Source organism: Cyprinodon tularosa, unplaced genomic scaffold (genome assembly GCF_016077235.1).
Source record: "Cyprinodon tularosa strain WSP-4 unplaced genomic scaffold, ASM1607723v1 ctg187, whole genome shotgun sequence".
NCBI lineage: Eukaryota > Metazoa > Chordata > Actinopteri > Cyprinodontiformes > Cyprinodontidae > Cyprinodon > Cyprinodon tularosa.
In genome coordinates, this window is record NW_024038657.1 from 869628 (window position 1) to 892326 (window position 22699).

A 22699-nucleotide genomic window follows, 5' to 3' on the forward strand; every position below is an offset into this window, starting at 1 on the left:
GAGCAAACCTTAGACAATGGAAAATATCCATATGGAGAACATTCAAACAGATTGGATTACAAGCTAGCAAGAAGTGCTAGAATCCATGCCTCCCAGGCTCTAGTGTCTAATGTTGTGGTTCTTACAGCATTTGGTTAGTCTGAATGGCATAGTGAAAAGACCTGCTGGATGAGTGAAAATTGTTATTTCTAACCAAAACATGCAGATATTAACAAAAGATTGACAACGAAGGTCCCCTAAGAACTTCATGAGCAATGGTTCCAGTAGCTGGAGGGCCGGAGGGAAAGTCTGGCAGCTCAGAGCATTCAGCAGCAGAATAAGCTGAATGATCTGAGATGAGGCCCACTTGAGATACAAAACAATCAGTGCCTAAAGAATACTTTGTAATTAACCAGAAATTACTGGATCTAAGCCTACATGATAAGCTTTATCACAACCATCAGGCTTCACACATCTATTTAACAATGGAAATGTGAGCTGATTCTAGAAGTGTGACTAGCTAAAAATATTCGTCATAGTCCAGCAGGATGGATGTCTGTAGTCTAAGCAGGTATCAAAACAACACAGATAACACTGAACTGGCTTTACAAATAAAGAGAACATTTTCTTAGAGTGACAGATATGTAGAGGAGACAGAGACAAACCATGTAGCAGAGCCCTTGAAGTTAGAAAGCCCAAGCTTTGTCTTTGTCACACTCCGTGACACCCAACATCACTCCCAGATGTGTGGACCATGGGTGTATACTTGGTGCAAGTGTTTGTACTGAATGAAAAGAAAAATCCCAAACCCCTCTCTTATCTCTGGATTGGCTGTCCCTCAACTCCTGTTATTCTGGTATCGCTGCTTGTTAATAAATCTGTCACACAAACCTGAATCCAAACATTTGTTCTGCTGAATGCTTGAAAAGACAACAATGGTTCTCGATTTGTCTCATTAACAGGTTTATATCAGACCATGGTCTTACATTACATAAAGGCCTACAGGTGAGCTGGGAATGATACAAATGGCCATTTCATGGCAGGAGCTGGTTTGGGCAGTGACTTGGTCTGAGGTGAGGGAACACTTGCTTTACAGTGCTGCTTTGAGCCAGCAAGATTAATGTAGGCTCTCTGGAGCAAAGGCAACAACCACAGCTTTAATAAGGTACAAACAATCGGTTCCACTCCACTGGCTTCCCAGGGAAAACTATTGTTGTGCCGCATTGTTTCTTGGTGCGGTTCCTTGGAGACATGTGTCTACTGCACTGTGCGACTGTCTCAGTTACAGCCAGGGGAGAACTCAGTGTAGACCTTCGTTTGTCTATGTCAGAATAAAGGCTGGCTCTCTACCCCAGCTCTGTCCCCATTTTCTCCTTTTACTGTCACACTCTGCTCCCGCCCCTTACTCACCTCAACTCCCTGCACTTTCAGCTTCATGTGATCCTCTCGTGTGGTCTTCCCATCTTTCCTCTTCTTCCAGCAGTAGCCATCCTTTCTATACTTCACCTTCTTCCTGTTGTACAGTATCATCGACCCATTCTGTGGCCTGGAACCACAAAAGAGAAAAAGATTAAATGAGATGAGAGGATACGCAAAGTACAGAGCAGCTCAAGAACTCACTTCAGAGAGGAACAAAGAGACCTGACACAAGTTATGGCAAACAGAGACTGCACCAGTAAACTAGATGACAAGAATAATTCATTGTGATTCTCATCAGTGACATTTATAGTTTGACAATGAGCAAAGCGTTCCTCCACTTTTGTGGAGTGTGTGCACTGTCAGACGTTACGGTAATATTCTTCACAGCGTAACTTATATAATGATTAGTGAAAGACAAGTGGCAGAACGGTGTGGAGGAGTGAGGTTCTAAAATCATCTCTCATTCATCCAACCTAAATGAGATGTGGTGTTGCAAATCCACAGGGAATAAAAGATTTTTTCCTACAGTCCATACATAATTCAGTCTCCCTCTATTAGCCTAACTGCCTGTTGCTTCACTATGATATAGTGTTACTGTTTAAAGATTATTTGTCTTTCCATTTATATTTGTAACGGAAGAAGTTGGCATTCTGTGTAAAGGTGAACGGACTGCGAACATATAATAAACAAAGCTGTTTTGAGCAATTACAGCAGATACAGGCGTTAGTGGTTTATTGGTGTTTGCGGAATAGCTTTGTGTCATCACCTCAAATCCATTCATTTTGCATTATTGCCCAATTCCAGTTTCTTGCATCATCCAGCACAAATGCTAGCACTGACTTAAGGAAAGACAGTCATTCTGCAGGGACAAACTTGCACAGCATTTCAGCAAAAACAACTAAATATGCATAAGACATACAGTTTCAAAAGGCACTTACACATACAATACCACAAATTTACACCCGTAGCACAGAAGGAAATTCTTAAATGTACATTTTACTATGATTAATCTCCCAAAAGATGGCCTAACAAAGAAAAGGTTACAGTTCTGAATTTAGGAAAAATATATAGATTTTTACTTTGGTAGTTTAATTTAAAGTTATGTTGAGCAGAAATATATTCATACACTTCAAACACAACTGAGACACATTAGGAATGGAGAGAAAAACTGATCAAATGATTATTAGGTTGGATATTCAGATGGATTGGTAACCTGTCCCTATCTAACCAAGCTACTGCTGTAGATAGATACCAGCATCCGACGGTACCTTGTAAGAAAATGCCAGCATAGACAATGAATGGATGGTTGAGTGGATGATTTGGTTGGCATCAGAGAGCAGCAATGCTGCCACACAGCACAAAATGCTTGGGCCCTGCTATACTATACTAGCAGCTGCCCTGTTGTTCCTACAATGGACCAGTCCATCTGGTTTTCAATGAATTCAGTGTAGAAATATAAGACTACTTGAAGCACTCATGGACTGGTCATGTAATTGAACTTTAATCCCAAGATGATTAGTTGATCTATAAAGAAGAGACAGTGATGTCAGCAGAAGGAACTCCTTGTCCTGTTGCAGTATTATTATTACAATATATATCTACCCCATCCTCCTAATAAACATATTTTATTAATGTAAGAGAAATTGCTACGTTATAAAATGTTTATTTATTCATACATAGACTTATGTCAAATCAAATTTTTGATCTGGAAAAATAGAAACAATGCTTTGGAAATTTCACCCAAATCATTACATTTGTGTTACAGAGGGGTGAGCACAAAACATCAATGTGCAACAATGTGGATTATTATTAGAACACAATGTAGTTAACAGAATAAAAGGACAATAAAAATACTAATATATGTTTCTTTTTATAAAAGTTAAGCATAAAAAAAGATTCTTAAATACAGTATCTAATTAGTTTTTTAGGGGCTGGGTTGTGATTTTTCAGTTCAAAAGTATGTCGAAAAATGTTTTCACTTTTACAGTCATCAATGATTTTCTCCAAAAAACAAGAAAACATTTGTACAAAACAATATTTGCAAATGAAGATTCACTTTACAACAATATACAAAATTTGCAGACTGGTCAGATAACAAAACAAAAAATATTATTATTGATTCTGCAAAATGAGCAAGAGGGATGGACACCTGCCAGAGCTGCAGATAAAGCAGGGCAACCAAGGGAGGCTTAAGCATTCAGGAGGCCTGTGAGCCTTGTTAGCCTTTCACTCATTGCTCCCACGCAAATACAATGTACACGAATACAAGCCCTCCCCCAACCGCCAACACGCATGTATGGCTACTACAACTAGAAAGTAAGACAATTTGAAATTCTCATATCAAAGTACAAAAAAAACATGACTGTTTTATGTATTCTGTAACAATAAACAACATTTAGGGGGAAAAATGTTGTTATGCATTGTATGGCTGTTTATTGTAACATTTGCTTTTTTACAGTGTTTATTTATAACCCTGCATGCATCATTTTGCAGGGCTGCCTTTGGGGGCTGTGGCGTGTGTTTATCTTAGAATCACTCATCAATCATTTTTTTCTTGCAGGATCTCAGGGGCCAGTGGGAAGGGAGGAGAAAGGAGAGGTGGGGTCCCCATGGCCCCCGCTTTGTGGCCCCTGACAGCACCTTCTAATGAGAGACGCCACTCATACACTGATGTGCTCTCTCCTTGGTGATCTCCATGCCTCTCTCTTCCCCCTCCACAGCCCCTCTCTCCTCCTCGTCAGTCAGCTCAGGCTGTGCACCAGGGAATGTCTCTGCACTGACTTCTCTTCTGTTCTCTCTCCTCTCCCGCTTGTTTCATCTGTCTCTGGATCCCTCACCTCAACTCTCCCACACCTCCCCTCTTTCTTTTGCCATCTTCCCCTCATCTCTTGCTTTGAGCTTTGAATACTTTGCAGGAAACAGCTATTAAGAAGACATTTTATTGGCCATGCTTGAGAAGTTGTTCCCGACCAGTCAAAGGCTGGGGTGTACACAAAATATAAATTGTGTTCTACTTTACTGGATCCCTAATGTCATCCACACTGGGGCAGTGATCATAAATAGTAGCTGAGATTTTTACAGACTGTTGCAATCAGCATATTCTCTCCTAAGGATTTGCATCCCAGATTGCTCAAAATACACAGAAGCACCCAGTTCAGACTCCTTGGGTTCAATCAAATTTGAAAGTGACCCATCTAACGTTTGATTCTTTTTATTTGTTTCTTTATTATTCTGCTATTTGTCCTTAAGAGAAGCGTGAGCCTCTTAAAATGTAACCCAGCAAGACACAAAAAGATGGGCGCAGATGAGGTAGGCAGAAAATCAAATGACAGAGGGCAATCTGATCTCCTCCACAGCACTGGAAATTGGGGTGAAGCTTCGGTGTCAAAGGCTCAGTGGCATATGTGCAGAAACTTATTCACTCAGCTATTATGGGGGGATTGTTTATGTAGACCCATTTCAAAATTCAAGGCACTTTGAACTGAAGAAAGAATCCTTGGCATTTCTTCTGGACAGCCGGTTTTCAAAATCTTGGCTTTGTCAACATAATATCTCTCCCTCCCGCCTTTTCTTTCTCCAATCCTTCCCCACTATTGTTTACTTAGGTGTTTCAATTAATTTTATCAGAATTAAACATATTTATACATGAGAGGAAGGCTAAAAGCTGTGTTCTCATGAAAAGCTTGACAGGTGGCCCCTTTGTCTCAGATACTGAAATGTGGCAGATTAAAATGGAAATGCGGGCCTCTGTAAAAGTGTTCCACATCTGCTGCGCCTTTCACTTCTTTGGACTTTGCAGCGATAATGAGATTTACCCTCAGGACGGTGTTAGGCCTTGTCCAGTTCTTTCAGAAACATTCATTTACTCAGGTAATGGCATTCGCTCAATCAGATTTGTTCATTTGAAGAAAAAAAAGTCAAATGAGGGTACTTTTTCTTTTTTTTGAGGCATTTGGTGTGCTCAGAATGTGTAACACAGTAAAAGGAGAGAAAGAAAATATATGTACCCTGGGCTTCACAAGCTTTAGGCAGAAACAGATGATATAAGATGAAGGAAAACATTAACATAAAAAGGAAAACAAATCTGTTATGAGAACAGGTTGGTGTAAAAAAGCACTCGTCCCAGTAATGTCAAAATTATAAAAAAAACGTGTATGTACTCATAACACTGCTTTCACGTGTTTTCTTATCTTGCCTTGTAGGTTGGCATATCTAAAAATGCATTTTAAGTGGATTTAAATGTGAATAAATGAAGCACATTTTGTGAGATATCAAATCATATTACCACTATGAATATGTCTAGCTCTTGATGTGTACCAGTTTTGTAAAGTGTGTGGGTTGCAAGGAAAGGTGAGAAAATGTACACTGTAATACTGCATCATGTAAGCAGGCATCACCTTTTCCCCGACAAAAATAGAACTGTTTGTTTTCTTTCTTTGCTTAGCAATGACCAAATTCTATTTTAATTTGGCACCTGAATTCCAAGAAGAGTTAAATATCTTAATTAATAAAGTGATTAATTTAATAACTGAATCAAGTAAAGAGGTCAAACTGATGCTGGTGGTATTAACTTTAGGTAACTGCCATGTTAAAATGGGAGAACTTTCACCAGTGTAACAAAACATCCCCATAGCATAACGCAAGTGTTAGTAAAACGATCATTCACTTATTGCTGTGACAGCTGAGCAACACTTGCGTCAGTTCAATAGATGCATCACATAGTGTATGTAAAGTATATGAGGCAGCTCATTGACATTATGACCAGGTTGTTGCAGCAGTGATTGATCTGGTGAAGATGGCTTCATGAAGGGTACACTGTGACATCAACCTCAAATGATTTTTAAGAGGGAGGGGGTTATTTTCCTGTCAGACAGGTGTTGTGAACTGCAGCCTTGTCTTGAAAAAGACCCAGTGATTATCTCACAGACCAGGTTTGTCAACGTAACAAAATGGAGAATTGAATGTCCCTTTCTTGGGGCTCCCTTTTGATGTTAATATATGTTGCACAAGAAGAAATATGGCCCTTCTATAGGTCTTTCTATTTCTTTGATATCATTTTATAGATCTTGGGCTGCAGTAGGCCTCAGTAAGTTTGCCTAATTATGCTAGATTTTCAGAGTCTTCACATGCAGCTTTTCAGATTTTAGGATCACCAAAGACCAACATAACTGCTGTTTACCACTTAACTCTCTTATGCCAGAGACTCAAGATTATTTTAGAAATAAGATATACATTTGCTTCAGCATCCAATCTTCAGACTGGAAGTCTTAGGGATGCTTTTGCATCTCAACCACCCTGTGATGTTCAAACATAAGGAGCTTTAAATTATTTTTGCCATCAAGGAGATGAAAATGTAAGTACCTAACAGGAAATAGCAGTGAAGGCAGGTTTATGAGTGGAATATAATTTATTGTGGCAAAGGTCTTTAACTTTTTATTAGCTGATAAGCAGCTATTTGAGTATTCAAAATGTCTCCTCTCACATTTTTTCCTCTTTGCATCTGGTTTTGATAATCCAGGTACAGTACAATAAATGATTAGGGTTCTAATTCCAATATTGATCCAAAATGAAAAGGTTCTCAGTGGGTGTTGTTTTGTGAGCCACAGTTTTGCAAAAACTACAGTTCTCTCTTCCATGATATTGGGAAGGTTTAATGAAATCCAGAATATCTGCATCTCTACTAAGTTTTCTTAGGTAACTCTTCTCTTCTAGAAGGGGATTTTATATTTAGGAGCTTTACAAACCTGAAATAGAGAGTTTTGGGGCCTGAAGCAGCTCAAGTGGGAGGCGAGGCATGCTATTCCTAATGACCCATCTGAGCCCTTATTTAAATATGTAAAACACCTTCACATATTGTACTCATCTATTTTAAAAGTCATGCTCAAAGTTTCTAGTGTCTCTGCTCAATGAAGTGGCAAGTAAAATACCAAACATAAAGAAAAGCAGTGGTTCTGATCATTCCTGTTTCTGTCAATCACATGTGAAACATAGATCACCCATGTGAAAATAAATGTGCGCATCTCCGGCTGTCTGAACTGAGTAGTGATATTTCACACCTAATGTAATTACATCGCAACCAATGCTGCTCTATTAGATGGCACATCATCTGTGAGTTGTAGACGTGCAAGGAGAGAGGTGCCGGCTTTATATTGGGAGCGCCTATCCGAACGTATCACGTGCAATTGATGACTCGCAGATATGCTGCTCCTTTCAGCCCTGCAAAAGCATGCATCAGGAAGTGGGGCGTTAGCTAAAACTACTTTAAATGTAAATCTGCCATGGCCTCGAGATTGAGATTCATCGTCTGCACTGCTCCGGAGCTCACCATCTCCCTCCCTGCCAGTGCTCCTACGTCAAGACGCTGCCGGTCGGCTTCCTTTTAGACTGCAAATGAGGCCTCAGCACCTGGTCACTGCAATGCCCAGAGTTCATAGTACTTTGGTCTAGAGTGGTCTCAACTCTCTGTGACAAATCCCTAATGGTAAATGATGAGTAAGGGTGCAAGTGGAAATGTGGTGCATAACTCAGCAAAAGTGTCATCTGTTTTGCAGATATTTAAAAAATATTATCACAAAGTATCTTTAACAAGAAAGAAAAAAATAAAATAAATTGCCCTATTTGTGCTGTCTACTTTATCTAGAACATTATCATTATGCCCACAGTATTTGGAAGAATTAGGAGAAAAAACAACAACTGACACAAATTAGTCCAGTGAATCATCAAGTTAAGTTTGCCAAACATGTTGAAACATACTGGTTTCCAAGCCTGTGCAGATGGAGCTCGATGTTTGTTTACCCAGCATGTTGAACTAAATACTATAGTAATGATGAGAGGGGCGAGCCATTGGAGTTGTAATTCAGAGTAGGAAGACAGATCGTACTCCTCCCTTTTCTCTCTATCTATACTGCTTGTGATTGCCATAGAGCTCCAGCCTCAGCCCCCTGCCTTCCAGCAGGAAACAGATGTTCCCTCCACACTTATCTCAATGAAAAAATCACAGACAATTTACAAAGAATATAAATTACGGTTGTAGCTACACATCAGTGTCTCTGTCCCAAGAAGACCTTGTAAAGAGGATAAGGGTGAATTGGCGTGTATAGGGTAGGTGAATTGTTGGGGGCAACATAAAGCGAATGAAAGCAGCAGGGGGGGAGGGTGGCAACTGCTCTTATCTGGTCCCCAGCAGCCAGGCAGAACGACAGGGCAGCTGGTGACTGGCGGTGATGTGGTGCTGATAGCACTAAGCTGGTTTCATGCACATTTCAGAGAGGCTGCCATCACGACTCAGACTTGAAACTCTCAGCTGCTGCCAGTGGATGAGCCTGGAACGCTATTTATAAATAGCCCATGTCATACACTGGTTACAGCTCTCCATTCTCTGTGTCAATGCATACTATCACACACAGAACACTAAGGACGATGTGGAGGCATGATGTACAAGTTCGCTGACAGTGAATTCAAATTTCACAGTTTGTAAAGTTCAGGACTCGAGGTCATTTGTTATTCATTCGAAAGGCATACTGTCAATGTGTGTTTGTGCGTAGGACTGTGTGGGATGAGCACATACAATGTGCTTATTTAAAATGTTGATGAGCTTCAGCTTTTAACTCAAAACACTTCATCATTCTGTCCCTTGGAAAAGCAATACATAATTTTTTATAATTTGATATTTTACAAGCACAAATGTCAATACATTTTAATGAGAGTTCATGACCAATAAATTGTTGTAAGGCATTCATGGTCTTCTAATTCTGCCCAGACTTTGATTCAGCCACTATATCATATGTGAAATATATGCCAATTTTATCAGGACAACAACCTCAAGCAAAATGTTTAGTGTAGCTCTTTTTCATACTCTAAAAACACTTTCTTGCTTTCTGTTGAAGAAGTATCCCTATAGAATAATCTGCCGCCACCATGTTTGATAGTAGAAATGGCGTATACAGTAAAACAATATTTTTAGTTTCATCATCATCTGACCTGAGGATTCAAATAACCTTAATTTAATTATGTTTATTCATATAGCACCAATTCACAGCACAGTCATCTCAAGGCACTTCCAGAGACAGTTTAACTAGATCATACAATCAGATTGGTTCAAAGTTTTCTGTCTAAGGAAAACCAATTTGAATTTTACTCATTGACTCGAAAGCAATCCCTCACACCAAGCATGCTTGTAGCGACAGTGGAGAGGAAGACTCCCTTTTAGTAATAGGAAGAAAACTCCAGCAAGACCACAAAGTGGCGTGAGCCCAACTTTAGTTTTATTAGAGTCTTATTAACAGGACCTTTCATTAATTTCTGCCTTTTTAAGACACTCTTGTGAATCACAAAACCTTGTGTCTTGTTATCAGATTCTTACATCCAAGCTGTTGATATCTGCAGGACCTCATGAGTTAACATTGTTCTGCATTGCAAAACAATCTACAAATAAGTAGAAATGTCTTAAAATAAGTGCATATACCCATACTTTGAGCTATTCAATAGGATAATTTGCCAATGGAATGAGTATTTTTAACACTTAGAATAAGATAATTAGATAATATTCCATTCATTCATATTTTTTCCATCACGCTTATCCCAAGCGGGGTCGCGAGGGGTGCTGGTTCCTATCTCCAGCTGTCTACGAACGAGAGGCAGGGTACACCCTGGACAGGTTTCCAGTCCATTACAGGGCAACAGAGAGACAAACAGGGCAAACAACCAGTCACGCTTACACTCACACCTAAGCAGAATTTAGAGAAGCCAGTTAACCTACCAGTCATGTTTTTGGACTGTGGGAGGATGCCGGAGTACCTGGAGAGAACCCACGCATGCTCAGGGAGAACATGCAGAAAGACCCCCAGGCCGGAAATCAAACCCGGAACAGTCTTGCTGCAAGGCAGCAGTGCTACCCACTGCTCCACCGAGCAGCCCCATAATTAGATAATATGCACTTGAAATAGGACATTGCAATTGTTTTTTTTTTTTATTATTATTCTAAATATAAATTATCTTATTCCATTAGCAAAGTGTCTCACCTCGTCAATTCAAGAAAAAATTCACTTATTTTGATTTTAACTTTTTGTAGTGTGTTGGCTGCTGCTATAATTAATGATGGACTGAAAGTTAAGATATTCAAAGCTTGGAATAGTATTTTATAACCTAACGCTGCTTAAAATTTTTCCACAACTTTTTACTTTTAAAGTGACTGTTTACTAAGGTTCCAATAAAAGTGTAAAAAAAAAAAAGCTGAAAGCTGAAAAGCTGTATTTATACTAATGGTGTTTCCTTCATCTAATTGTTTGAACCATATTTTATTTAGAGTTCTCAGACTCTGTACCAGCAGGCAAATGTAGGCCACATCTTGTGGAATTTCTAGTCAAATAAATATGGAAAACACTCTAATTTGCCTTCCACCTCACATAATGCTTTTATTCATCTCAATACATCTTTACTGTAGTAGCTCATGCAATACTCGGGATTGTAGAATTATGGTTCTGCAGCTTTGTATTTAAAAAGGCTTTTCCATCATACTGTATGTATCTTTCCCATTGTTTTTTATCTTTGTATATTTTAAGATGAAAAAGGGAGAACAGAGCGAATGATGCATGCCTCACATCCCTCTGCTAGTCTTTACAAATCATCAACGGAGGGTCTTAGTACATGGTGAATAAAGGTGTCCTAAAATTGGAGCTTTTCTAGAGCAAAGCCTCTTGACTTTACATATTGTGTATTGTGCAAATGCATGTCCAGCACAACCTTATTTTCACACTTCATAAAGAGGGTGCTTTTGTGTTTTCAATAATGCATGGCCTGCAGGGAATCCCATTCAGCATTATTTTGATTCATCCAGCAGAGTTGCTGCTTTAACAGCGGATGTATTAATGCAGTTAAATCTAAAACTAGCCTGTAGTAACCAAATGTCAGCTCTTGCTTATAAGAGGAAAACTATAATAATCTCTTCTAAAATTCAAAGCTTCTACATTTTATTACAAAGTTCAAAATAAGTACATATATTTTAGAGGGGCTATTACCTAAAATCTGTCACAATGTCTAAAAGCATACACTCTTACGGTGCTACATAAAGTTTATTGGTACCTAATGGAAAGGATAGAAAGCTACATGCCAAACTATAGAGCTAAAATGGAAAAAGATCTTTAGAAGGTAAAATATTTAAACAGTGCATATTTCTTTCTCTGAGTCATGTTTTTCTTGTTAAAAAAAAAAGACTAATTTGGTAAAATATAGTCATGGTAGCAGCAGATGATGAAGCCCACGTGTGAAGAAGCAAACTGTGAGTCCCCAGAGACCTGGAAAGCAACAGGATGGCTTGAGGACACACCACTTCCCACGCATCATGGCACATGCCAAACCGAGCATATGGATCACCTGGATAAAGCCGCTCCTTATCTCTCCTCCGTAGCACTCAGTGCCACTGAACTTCCACTATTGATTCGCTCAGTGACGGAGCACAGCTAAGGCCAGCTATTGAACCACTTATTATTAATTCACAAATCCTGCCTTGTCCACAAAAAAGTGAGAGAACAAAGCACACGCTGTAAGAACAAGCAGAAAGAAAGCAGGATAAAGGTCAGAAAACCCAACTTTTTCAAGTGACAAAGCCGCTGAGGTAGAAGTGATGCTTTTCAGTCCAACAAGTTCATCTTCAAGTCCCCTTTGTAAAAAAACTAACTCCATATAATTCTGTTAAGGTTGGGGTTGAGTATTTCAAAATAGAGATGAATAAAAATGGAGGGAATAAAAATACAGAGATGGATAGGAAAACAGAGGAGCAAAAAATGAAGCTATTTTTTTCTCCTCTTCTCCTAGGTCTCATATTAGACTGGAGGATAGGCCGATGACGATGAGAGACTAAAATTGAGCCGTAACTCTATCTGGGTGCTGGAGCGAATCAAAAAGTCTATCCCACCTTTCACCTGGGAATCACAGCTCTGTCTGTGTCCTGTCTGGTCACCATACCAACCAAAGCCAGGCATCATGGCTTTAATTGGAGCCAAGGTCTCGTGGCAGCTCAGGCGCAGATAGAAGGCAGGAAAAAGGACAGACATTAACCATAGCTAAATGATGCTGGCCATGCAGATCGAATCGAATTTCAGGCTTTGCTTGCATTGCAGGGCTGATACGGTCTTAAGGTAGCACTAAATATATTGAAGTCACCTTGCTAAAATGCTTGGTTTGGATTCGAGCTTGAAGCAAAGTTCCCTTTTTCTCTGTCAGTAAAACCTTGATACCACATTGCGAGTATACATAACAATCGACACAATGTGATTCAGCTTTGTAAACACTTAAAGTGCCAAAAAACAGGGTAAAGAGATCAGAACAACTACTGAATAAAGACATTTTAGACAGTATAAGACAAACCTGAACAGCCATAATACCGGGGTGGAAGTTAGGGAGGATGGAGAGGTGGAGACCGTGGGCTGCACCTGTACAACTAGACCTTACCTGTCACGCAGCCACACAGCTGCACTCCTATCACAACAGACTCTACACTATCCCAATGTAATTTGAAAATCAAAAAGTCCTTGTTCATTCATAACTCTTTCTCCATATAATTACTGTAGATATACACACACACTTAAAGACAGTGGAAAGGGCATATACATGCCAGAGGTGTGCAGGCTCTTTGTTACATGACTCAGAGACGTCAGCCAACAAGCCTGATTAAGCTCACCCTGAGCGAGGGTTACCTTTACACTAAGTGGCGAGGAGGGGGGTCTGGTTCATATTTCTCATTCTATAATAGCTGGCTGCTTAAGGGAGAACTCTGGTATGACACCTTGTCACGTGACTCTTATGACCTTATCTAGCCCAATATAGAGTTCCTTTCTTCAGCCACAACTCAGACCACAAACCATTACATCTTCGACTCTTCCTTTCGTATGCCACTAAACATTCTCTGAAAGATGCCGCCAGGAGTTCTTGGCAGAAGCCAACCAAATAGTGACCCTTACAGGTCTTGCTGGTAAACTTCTTTACAGCCTGAGTTGTAAACCAAAGCAATGAATTGAGCAAAAAAGGGCACAAACCTACGGTAAAATTATGACCGCACGGCTCCATTTAGAGTAAACAAGATGCAGGCTTTTCACAAATATGTCATTATTTTTAAAACAGATAGAAGAGAGTAACAACAAACAGAAAAGGTTCGGAGAAACAGGAATGTCAATCATAAAGTTCAAATGTAAACATTAATTAGAGTCGGTAATTTTATGGTTTTATATCCATTACCTAAAAGCCAAAAGTTTGTTTTCTTCTCATTATTTTACTTCATCAGTCTAACATTTTGCAAGAACAGATTTAATTTAATATGGAATAATGGAATAAAGCTATTTTTTGGTGATCTATTCATACTATCTTTCCATTGGTTAAGTACTGTCCCCTGTGTTTTCTGGGAACATTTTACCAGCATCACCGTAACCTGAGTGTCCACAAAGAGTAACTATAACTCAGCCTTAAGTGCTCAAAAAAGAACATGACTGGAAGAAACAATAACAACAGTGGACTTTATAGACAGTGAGATTTTATAGAATAGAACAACACAAATGGTCCATACTTGTGAAGTGGAAGAAAAACCATACCTTTTACTGATTGGGATATTCTAAGAGATGGTATGCTTAGATCAAAACCGTTACACTGTAACTTTGGCTCTATGTTTAGTACTGTATGTCCTGCTAGAAAATGAACCTCAGAGTTGGTTTTCAAAATATTTGCAATCTCCAACAGATTTTCTTCCAGCATCCTCCTTTATTAGCATCCATACATCTGTCTTCCCAGCTTCTCCGACAAACTAAGACTCCAGCTTTGCTGTTGGCAATTAGAAGCAAGTCATTTTATAAATACAGCAATAGTTATTTTATAAATACAGTGAATTTCTACAATAATTTCATGCATCAATGATCAAACTGAACTAAGACTAAAATCAGCAGAGCTGTGTGTGGGTTAAAACAGTATGATTCACCTTAAAAAAAAACTAATTAAAGCGCTGGTCTGGTGAAATGATCAGAGTGTAGTTCAACTGGGAAGTTTCCAGCTGAGATTGTGGAACAGTATGAATAAAACCTCTAAAAATGGTAGACCATGTTTAACACCCTTTGTGTCTTGTGAAAATTGAAAGTAGAAATGCCTTGCCTTTAGATCTTTACATAGCCCTCAGAAAGATGGTCATTTGGCAATGACTATAATAATGGTCATTGGCCATTAAAGGAGTTGTTCAAGCTGGGAAGATGGATGTCTGTCTTAGCAGATGCTCATAAAGCTGGAGCAACATGAAGAAAACCTTTCATCCCAAGTAAACATAAAGCATAACTCAAACGCAAAATTAGATAAAGACAAAATATAAACAAGTGAATTAAGGGATAGCATTAAATTGTTTTTCTTAGGTGAAGGGTTTTTATGAACATTTTTGCTTTTTGACATTGTTTCTATTCGACTGTTTTCGTTATGCTGGATCCTCTTTATATCATGGTTTTTCAGAAGAAAAATTGAGGTAAATATAGAAGTAAGTTGAGATGGACATAGGTTTGTGTGTGTTTGCAACTGTGTTAGTCATGTAGTCCCACAGGTCTCAATAGTGTCTAACACTCCATTTCTCTGGGTATGTGTATATATCATGACCCCTAACCTTTGACTTGACACATGTCTAAGATCACTCTGCTGTTTCTGATGCCGCAGCTGGGGGCTAGGACCTAACACACACTCTCAAACACACAGCAAGATAGAGTGAACCACAGGTGAAGACAACTCTCTTTAAGCATCATATTTCTCACTTCCATGATACCATGACAGTAAAGATAATATAACATAAACTTCCAGGGCTGTCTATATTTGCATGTACATCCATGCAGTAGTCTGAAAGGTCAAGCTTCAAATCATGGACACCACTAACTTTATGGAAAGGAGAAAGCTGTAACAGAAATAGCGACCATCGTATTGCCTGACAACTCATCCCACCAATCCACACTCATTGTTTCTACTATATTTCCGAACGGTACAATCTTCAAAGAGAAAACAAGAAACATGGTTAATCAAAAAAACATTTTTTTGATCAAATATTTTACAAAAAGAAAAATATGTGGTTCTTTATTAGGCAGTATTCACACATTAGCTTTGAGCTTGTTTTAATTAATTTATGTATTGGGGGATAGGGAAAAAAACAAGCTTATCAAGCTAAATTTAACCCTTCTAATTTCCCCAATATATATGTACCCACTTTCGATATAGATTTCACACAATGCTTCATTTTAAATAAGACCCCTGGACTTTGACTCAGCTCAACATTACTTGGTCCTTCCATTTCATAATCGTTAAGCAGTCTTTGGTGGATTTATGGGTATATTTTAAGTAACCTTTTGCAGTATCTAGAAGACCCTTACTTCTAGTCTCCCTACTGAAATAGGCATATTTCTCTCCAATTAATATTTTTCTTATTGTTCTTATTGTTCTGGACTTCATGTTTTTTTTTTGGTTTTTTTGACAACAAAGGGTTTCCTTCTCACACACATTATCTCTACACTCCCTTTTTAAAGGTAAATGCTTTTTCTTCTCAGCAGTAGAAATACATTACATTTTTGTGTTTTTAGAGACTTCTTTTGGAATCTTCCAGTCTGATTTGGGTCTGAGAATATTTACTTTTCAGGTTGTGGAAATACAACTGAGCCGTGCTGATCCTTTAGCAGACTTATAATCTGCTACAATCTTCTTCCTGAAGGTTTTTTATACCACTGCATTAGGTTTACTTTGCCCTCAACAGTCAGGAACTCCACAGATTAACATCTGAGCTTTAATTAGGGTGAACTTGCAAACACTGACTAATACTTGTAATTTGCAACTGAGGCAAATGGCCTGTGTGTTAAAATTGGATTTGAGGGAAAGTTTAAAAATTCTCAATAGTTACATTATTTGAGTCTTTCAAACAGTGTTGAAATACATATTTAATTCTTACAGTTGTGCTTGCAAGTTTTACATACCCTGCTAATAAAGAAAATGATAATTTCACAGTAGTAATTCAATTAACATAAAACTGAAAAAGTAATATAAAAAATTACTAAATGATAAGTTGGTAAAATGAAATATTGACTTAGAATTTTTATTTAAAAAAAACAGCCTGAGTAAAGTCATGTAGAGTGAACCAACATTACTATCCACCAGACATGTTCACAAGTCATTTTTTGCAAGTCCAAGTCAAGTCTCAAGTCTTGAGAGCTCAAGTCCAAGTCAAGTCTCAAGTCTTGAGAGCTCAAGTCCAAGTCAAGTCTCAAGTCTTGAGAAGGCCTGTCGCAATAATCAATTAATCGCACAAAAATTCTAATCACTTGATTCATTTAAAAAAGTGCAATAATTTTCATGCTTGCTTGTTTCTCCTTCTGTTTTCATCTCCGTCACTGAGACGGTATAGCTTAAAGGTCGCTATTATATCTATGGAATTATCATTATCTTGAACTGCTAAATGAAAAATACAATAAAAAAAAGCACACGCAAAATTTTTTTCCCAGATAAATTTTGCATTTTCTTACAGTATTTACCTGACATTTGTGGTTACAACTTTTTTTAGTTTTAGCAATACATGTCTGCTCTTTTATTGAAAATGAGGACTGTGGGGAAAAAAAACAATCACAATCCTGCCGTCCACGTACTGTTGCGTCAGTGACATCAGTGTGTTGCACAGGGAAAAATATGATTTATGGTTTTCTTTCATTTAAATGTTAGTTGTATGCTTTGCATGTTTGGAGAGGAAGATATGATTTGTTTTTCTTTGTATTTTCTTCTTGAGCTTTGCATGTTTTGATGTTTCTTTTTTATATGATTGTTTTCCTTTATTTTAGACTTTTGAATTTTTCCTGCATGTTGGGTTGTTTTGGTTTGTTTTTCCCTTGTGACAATCCATGCGCACTGCACTGAAGTAGTTGTCTGAGGAGGCGGAGTGCATTAATTGCGCTGCGTAATGCTGCGCTCAGGTGTGAGCAAGGGCTGATTAAAGCCGACATAAAAGGAGTCTGAAGGAAAGGAGAAAGAGAATGGAATCTGCAGGTGACAGAGACGGACGCGCTGCCAGGGGAGATGCAGGTGGGATCCGTGCGCCAGGAGGGCGCACTGATGGCCCAGTGAGAAGTATTAGGGCAGAGGAGGAACCTCGCCTGTAAGTAGCGCTCCCCCTCGCTTAAAGCATAAACAGGCATATATCTTCCGACGGGGTTTTGGCGCGTGGATGCTGGCGTTCTCCTTGCTTCTCTTTTTAGCTGGATCGGTCTGGAAAGGGGTGTGGCACGCCAGGGAGTGGAACAGTGCTGGAGCGCCGCAGAGTCTGTGGATCAGCCAGTGGGTGCTCCAGGCCGATCACTCGCACCAGAAGCAGCATAACAAGCGGAGCCCAACTTCCAGCCTCTGATTTTTAAGGAAAACTCTTGAATTTTAGGTTTTATCAGGAGAAGAAAAGGACTGTTTTATTATGCCACTTTTGCTGTGGCTTTTTGTATAAATAAAACACTTGAACTTGAGTGCTTCACGGTTTGGGTTTTTTTTTTTTTTTTTTTTACCTCTTCTGTGTGCGGGTAAGGCGAGCGGCGATCAGTCAAGTTAGTAAAACAAAAAACACTTGAATAAGTGTTTTTACACTGGAATAAAATATTGTTCACAAGTCGGAAATCACGAGTCTCAGTCGAGTCTGAAGTCCTTTAAATGCAAGTCTAAGTCGAGTCTGAAGTCATTAAATATGCGACTTAAGTGCGACTCGAGTACGAGTCACAAACTCGAGTCCCCATCTCTGCTATCCACAGGTACAGAAGTCTTGCATCGAAGTGTTGCTCAACAAAATTTTATTTGCGGCGCTCCATCAGGCTTGTTTACTTGTTTTATTTATTAAGATATACATACAGTGGAAGGATGGATGGATGGATAGTAGATAGATAGATAGATAGATATTGCAAATCAATGTCATGATTTTCCCTTTATCAGTTTTATTTATCCTAACTTTTGTCAATTTATTTCCTGACAGCTGATTTTTTTTCTATCTTGGTTTGAAAGGTATGTAAACCTTTAAGCACATCTGTATATGTACAAGGTCCTTTGAAAAACAGACACGTTTTTATACTGTTATTTTTCTTTTTACATGACTGTATAGAAACAGTTCATCCATCCATACATCCAGCCTAAACTTAAATTCCAGTTGTGCTACAATAACTTTATATAACTTGGTAGGAGACTAAACACCTAATCAATAAACATTTATTTCTACCTCAAAGCGAAGTACGATTTGTAACTATCTAGTTGTTTAACCCTTAAAAACATTTATCCATAGTGTGGCACAGTGACAAAAAGTTTCACACTTTCTGCTGCAGCATATCCAATCCACACCAGCATCCAGGCCTGCACACCAACCGAGGTGATTAACCATTTCCCACATATTTGACATACCGCTGAGACTACTTATCTGTCACCTTAGCAAGGAGATTCTAAGAGCCAGTACTGGGAGTCAGGGAAACAGCCCAGTAAAAGTTGACTTCTGACTATTTGCAGGATACAGTGCCTAGCAACAGTGGTATAAATCCTTGAATTAGAGCTATGTTTTACCTGTAGTTAAACACAGAGGCTAAGTGGAGAATTCATTTAGAACTCAACAGCTACTCATATTTCTTAAAAAGTAAATAATATAATGTGCAAAGTTGTTGAATTTAAATGCCTTCATGTGTGCCCAGATGTTCTCCCTACTCTGTAAAGTTTATGGGGGACAACTAGACAGCAATCTGGCTAACCTCAATGATGTGGCGAACCACTTTTGGAAGAAATCAAGGGAAATGACATAATCTTCTGACATTTGACTCCACACTCCACACACTGTGAGCTTTGGAGGTTTTTTCAATGCTGGGTTTTTGAGTATGCCTGCCTAAAAGTGTGTGTGAGATAGAGTATGCGTAATTAAATATCTTTTCCTGACATTTACCCTTTCCGTCCACATGGCTCTTGGCAGGAAGAGGCAACCTGGGAATGACAATCTTGAAACCTGCAACATATCACATTTGTGTGTGTGTGTGTGTGTGTGTGTGTGTCTGACTGTTTGTGTGTATTTGTGTCAGAATTGGAATACACAGTTATTAAGGGGGAGGCCTGCCACTCATGTGTCTCTAGAGGGTAAGGAGACCAGACACCATATATAAAGGATAAGGGAAAAAGAAGAATAAGGCAAGAAATAGAGAAGCACAGCTAATGAAGGAGGGGAGGGAGTGGTGAGGGTGTCAAGACACCCATTGTATCACAGGCCAGGAGCAGTAAAGACAAGCTAGTGGCCTCTGCAACTTTAAGATAGCCATTAAACTCTTGCCTTACTGGTGTTTATGGTTGGCTTTGTGTGTCAGAGGAGAAGAGGATCATAAAGCTGGGCTTTGTCTGTCTGCCATTGATTTATTTCCTTCGTTAGGTTGATGACACTGCCTGCTTATGATGTCCTACCACAGACTATAATTACAGAGCACTTCTGTCTTTATTGATGTCACTTTGTTAGTTTAATTAGGCTATATTGGGTTTTAGAGTCATGGCAAGAGCAAAGCTATGATGTAGGGCAAAAATCATCAATGGAACATCCTCTTTTGAAGATGCTGGGTGCACCGAGTTGGGAGATAATTATTTCATGGACACATAAAGTAGACTCTATGCATCTCAAGAACTACAAAGACAGAAAAAGGTAATCTGAAAATTAATGACTATTCCATCTGTGTTATAAGCAGAGACAGGGGGAGAAGGTGGTGTGTGTGATGAGGGCCTGAATGGAAATGAAACACCTGGGTTCAACCTTGAAAGCGACTGTTTACACTCTCAGTCTCCAGGTGCAGGAAGTGACTGAGAGTCGTGGAAAACTGTCTGTGGGTCTGTGAGTGAGAACAAATGTGTGTGTATAGACATTGTAAATATGACGGGATGGGGCCCTGGGAAAAGCAGTGCCACGTCAAGGTGACCGTCGAGTGAAAGTGGAGGAAGGAGAGGCCACCTGCTTGATAGCGATAGCAAAATGAGGGTGACAGCCATCCACCTGTCTAAGAACACTCTCATTTCAAACCCCATCTGCCCACCCCCTTTGGGATACCACCTCCCAAGGGGTACTCATGACCCTCACAACGTTTCTACTGATGGGGCCTCCTGTTCACTGTCCCTGAACCTGGTGGGAACAGCAATTGCTCACCTGAACATAAGCCATCCAGGGTTACTGTAACACTGTATAGCAGAAATACGCGTTTGAGTAGTTTTATTCAGCTTTTCCTTTTCTTATTTCAAAGAGTCATAGCCCCTAGGCTTCTCTTGTAAGAATGGGCAATAAGTCGTCTGGCTTGACTAAGCCATCCCACATGGCCAACAGGGAAGACTTTTATTTGTTCTCTTTTTTTCTTCCTCCCTGATGTTCTCAAAACAGAAAACTCATTGTGTTCAGTTACACAGATAATAGTTGGCTAACAGCAGAGTATTTTGGCAAGTCAAACAATGGCCACATATAGCACGCTGTCTATTTTTCATATAGTTTTAGCTCCCTCTGTGCCCGTTTCTTATGCTGGAGAGAGAACAACAAATGACTGGTGTGCTTTAGGGGCTAATCAACCCTGCAGATGGATGGCTTTCTTCAAGGGTGACTGTCTGACTGAAGTCAGGGGCCATTGTGTGACTCCCAGGGTTTCTGACTCATGATCTGGACCTGGGGCTGTGTTTGAACTTCCTCAATAGGTTTCAACCACATGAACAAGTACATTCTATGTGGAAAAGACCCAGCAGACTTTTGACATGTATTTTGATCTTCTTCAGTCCTTAAGGGCTAAAAAAAACACAATACTTTTGCTCTCTTGGCTGAGAAAATCTGCTCATAAAAAGGACTGAACGATAATGCACAGAATTAGAGAAACGAGGGGACTTGAGAAATGAAGAGAAAAAGAGGTTAGAGTATAAATTGAATGCAGTTGGGAGAAAAATGAATTTAGCCAGGAAAAATATTTAATACACAATGAATGCTTTAGTTCAAAAGAAGAGAGTCATTGCAGGCAAAATGTAATTTTGAAAATGTTGCAAAGGTTTGTAATTTAGAAGTACCCTTTGGTGTCATCTCAGGCTTGTAGATCTGTTTGTATGTTCTGCGTGAGTGCAGAGAGATTTATGGGTTACACAAACTCAGAATTGTCTTGCTCACTTTATCACTAGCTCTCTTTAAAATTATACACATTTCTAGTGGATGTCAGAGTCTGAAACAGAAAACATGCTCTCTTCACTTTTTTAGTGAGTTGGGCTGGAGCAAGCTGGTGTGTTACAACATCTGTTTACTTAATAGACAGATTTATTCATCATTATGTTTAAGGATCCATCTACAAATCAGTTGTATACCACAATTGGTTAATTTTCAGGTTGATAAACTGAGTCCAGTGATTACCATATTAGAGACTTGATGACCCTTGTTATTGACTGAAGAAAAGTAGTTAGCTATTTACATAGGAGTCTACATTCTCTAGAAAAATTATTGCCAATCTCTTGTGCAATATTTTCAGCGTAGGGATGGAAAATGTGACCTAAACTTATATCACAATACTTTTATTAATTTCGGTCGAAACGATAAAAATTTCTATGTATTGACCAAAAGCAGTTCTAAAGATCATCACTATTGCACTATTTTGGCTCCCCTCATTGAAAAAAATCTGCATTTGTTTGCCTTGAAGGAAGACATTTCCCATGAGGGCAGAGCATAGCGGGGTAAAATCCTGATCTCCTAGTCACCTGCAGTTAGTACGAACAAATTTTCTGTTTCAAGAGGCAGTGTGAAGTATGAATAGCAATGAGTCAATAAATCTAATTGGTATTAAACAATGTTATATGACAATGTGAAAATGACAAACGTTTAACTTTGGTTTTGTACCACATTACTACACCGCCACCACCCCACCCCCACTCTCCAAAACCAAAGGCTTCTTCAACAATGTTTTACACAGCACAGACTAAACCAGACAACAATTAACCGAGAAATGTCAAAAGAAACATATTCAGTGTTTTGTTTATTTATGTCAGGGGCAAGAAAATGCTTCAGGTTTAAGGACTAGAGATAGCGTATAGGTCAAATCCATTTTTAGAATTAAATAAGACAATGAGAAAAGGTATCAAATTGCTTTTTCTACAACATACCAATGACCAGCTCTCTGCAATTAAAGGTGCAATCATTAAGTGCCAATATTGTTAGCTTGTATCAGATAGAACAAACCGAAAGATATGTTGCTCTCTGACTTTTCCATTGCTTGTGGTAACAATTAAGTTTCTTGAATGGGAGTATGAGACACCATCAGAG

At 39.0% G+C, this 22699-nt stretch overlaps 1 protein-coding gene across 8 annotated transcripts in view; it reads right to left on the reverse strand.

The window, feature by feature from the left end:
- The window catches only part of camta1a (calmodulin binding transcription activator 1a), a 418830-nt gene that overhangs the window by 191794 nt on the left and 204337 nt on the right, over positions 1–22699 (reverse strand). For all 8 annotated transcript variants that reach the window (XM_038282727.1, XM_038282729.1, XM_038282723.1 and 5 more), the window contains one exon: positions 1390–1525. In XM_038282727.1, the coding sequence (XP_038138655.1) occupies positions 1390–1525 (136 nt within the window). The remainder of the gene's footprint in view (positions 1–1389; positions 1526–22699) is intronic.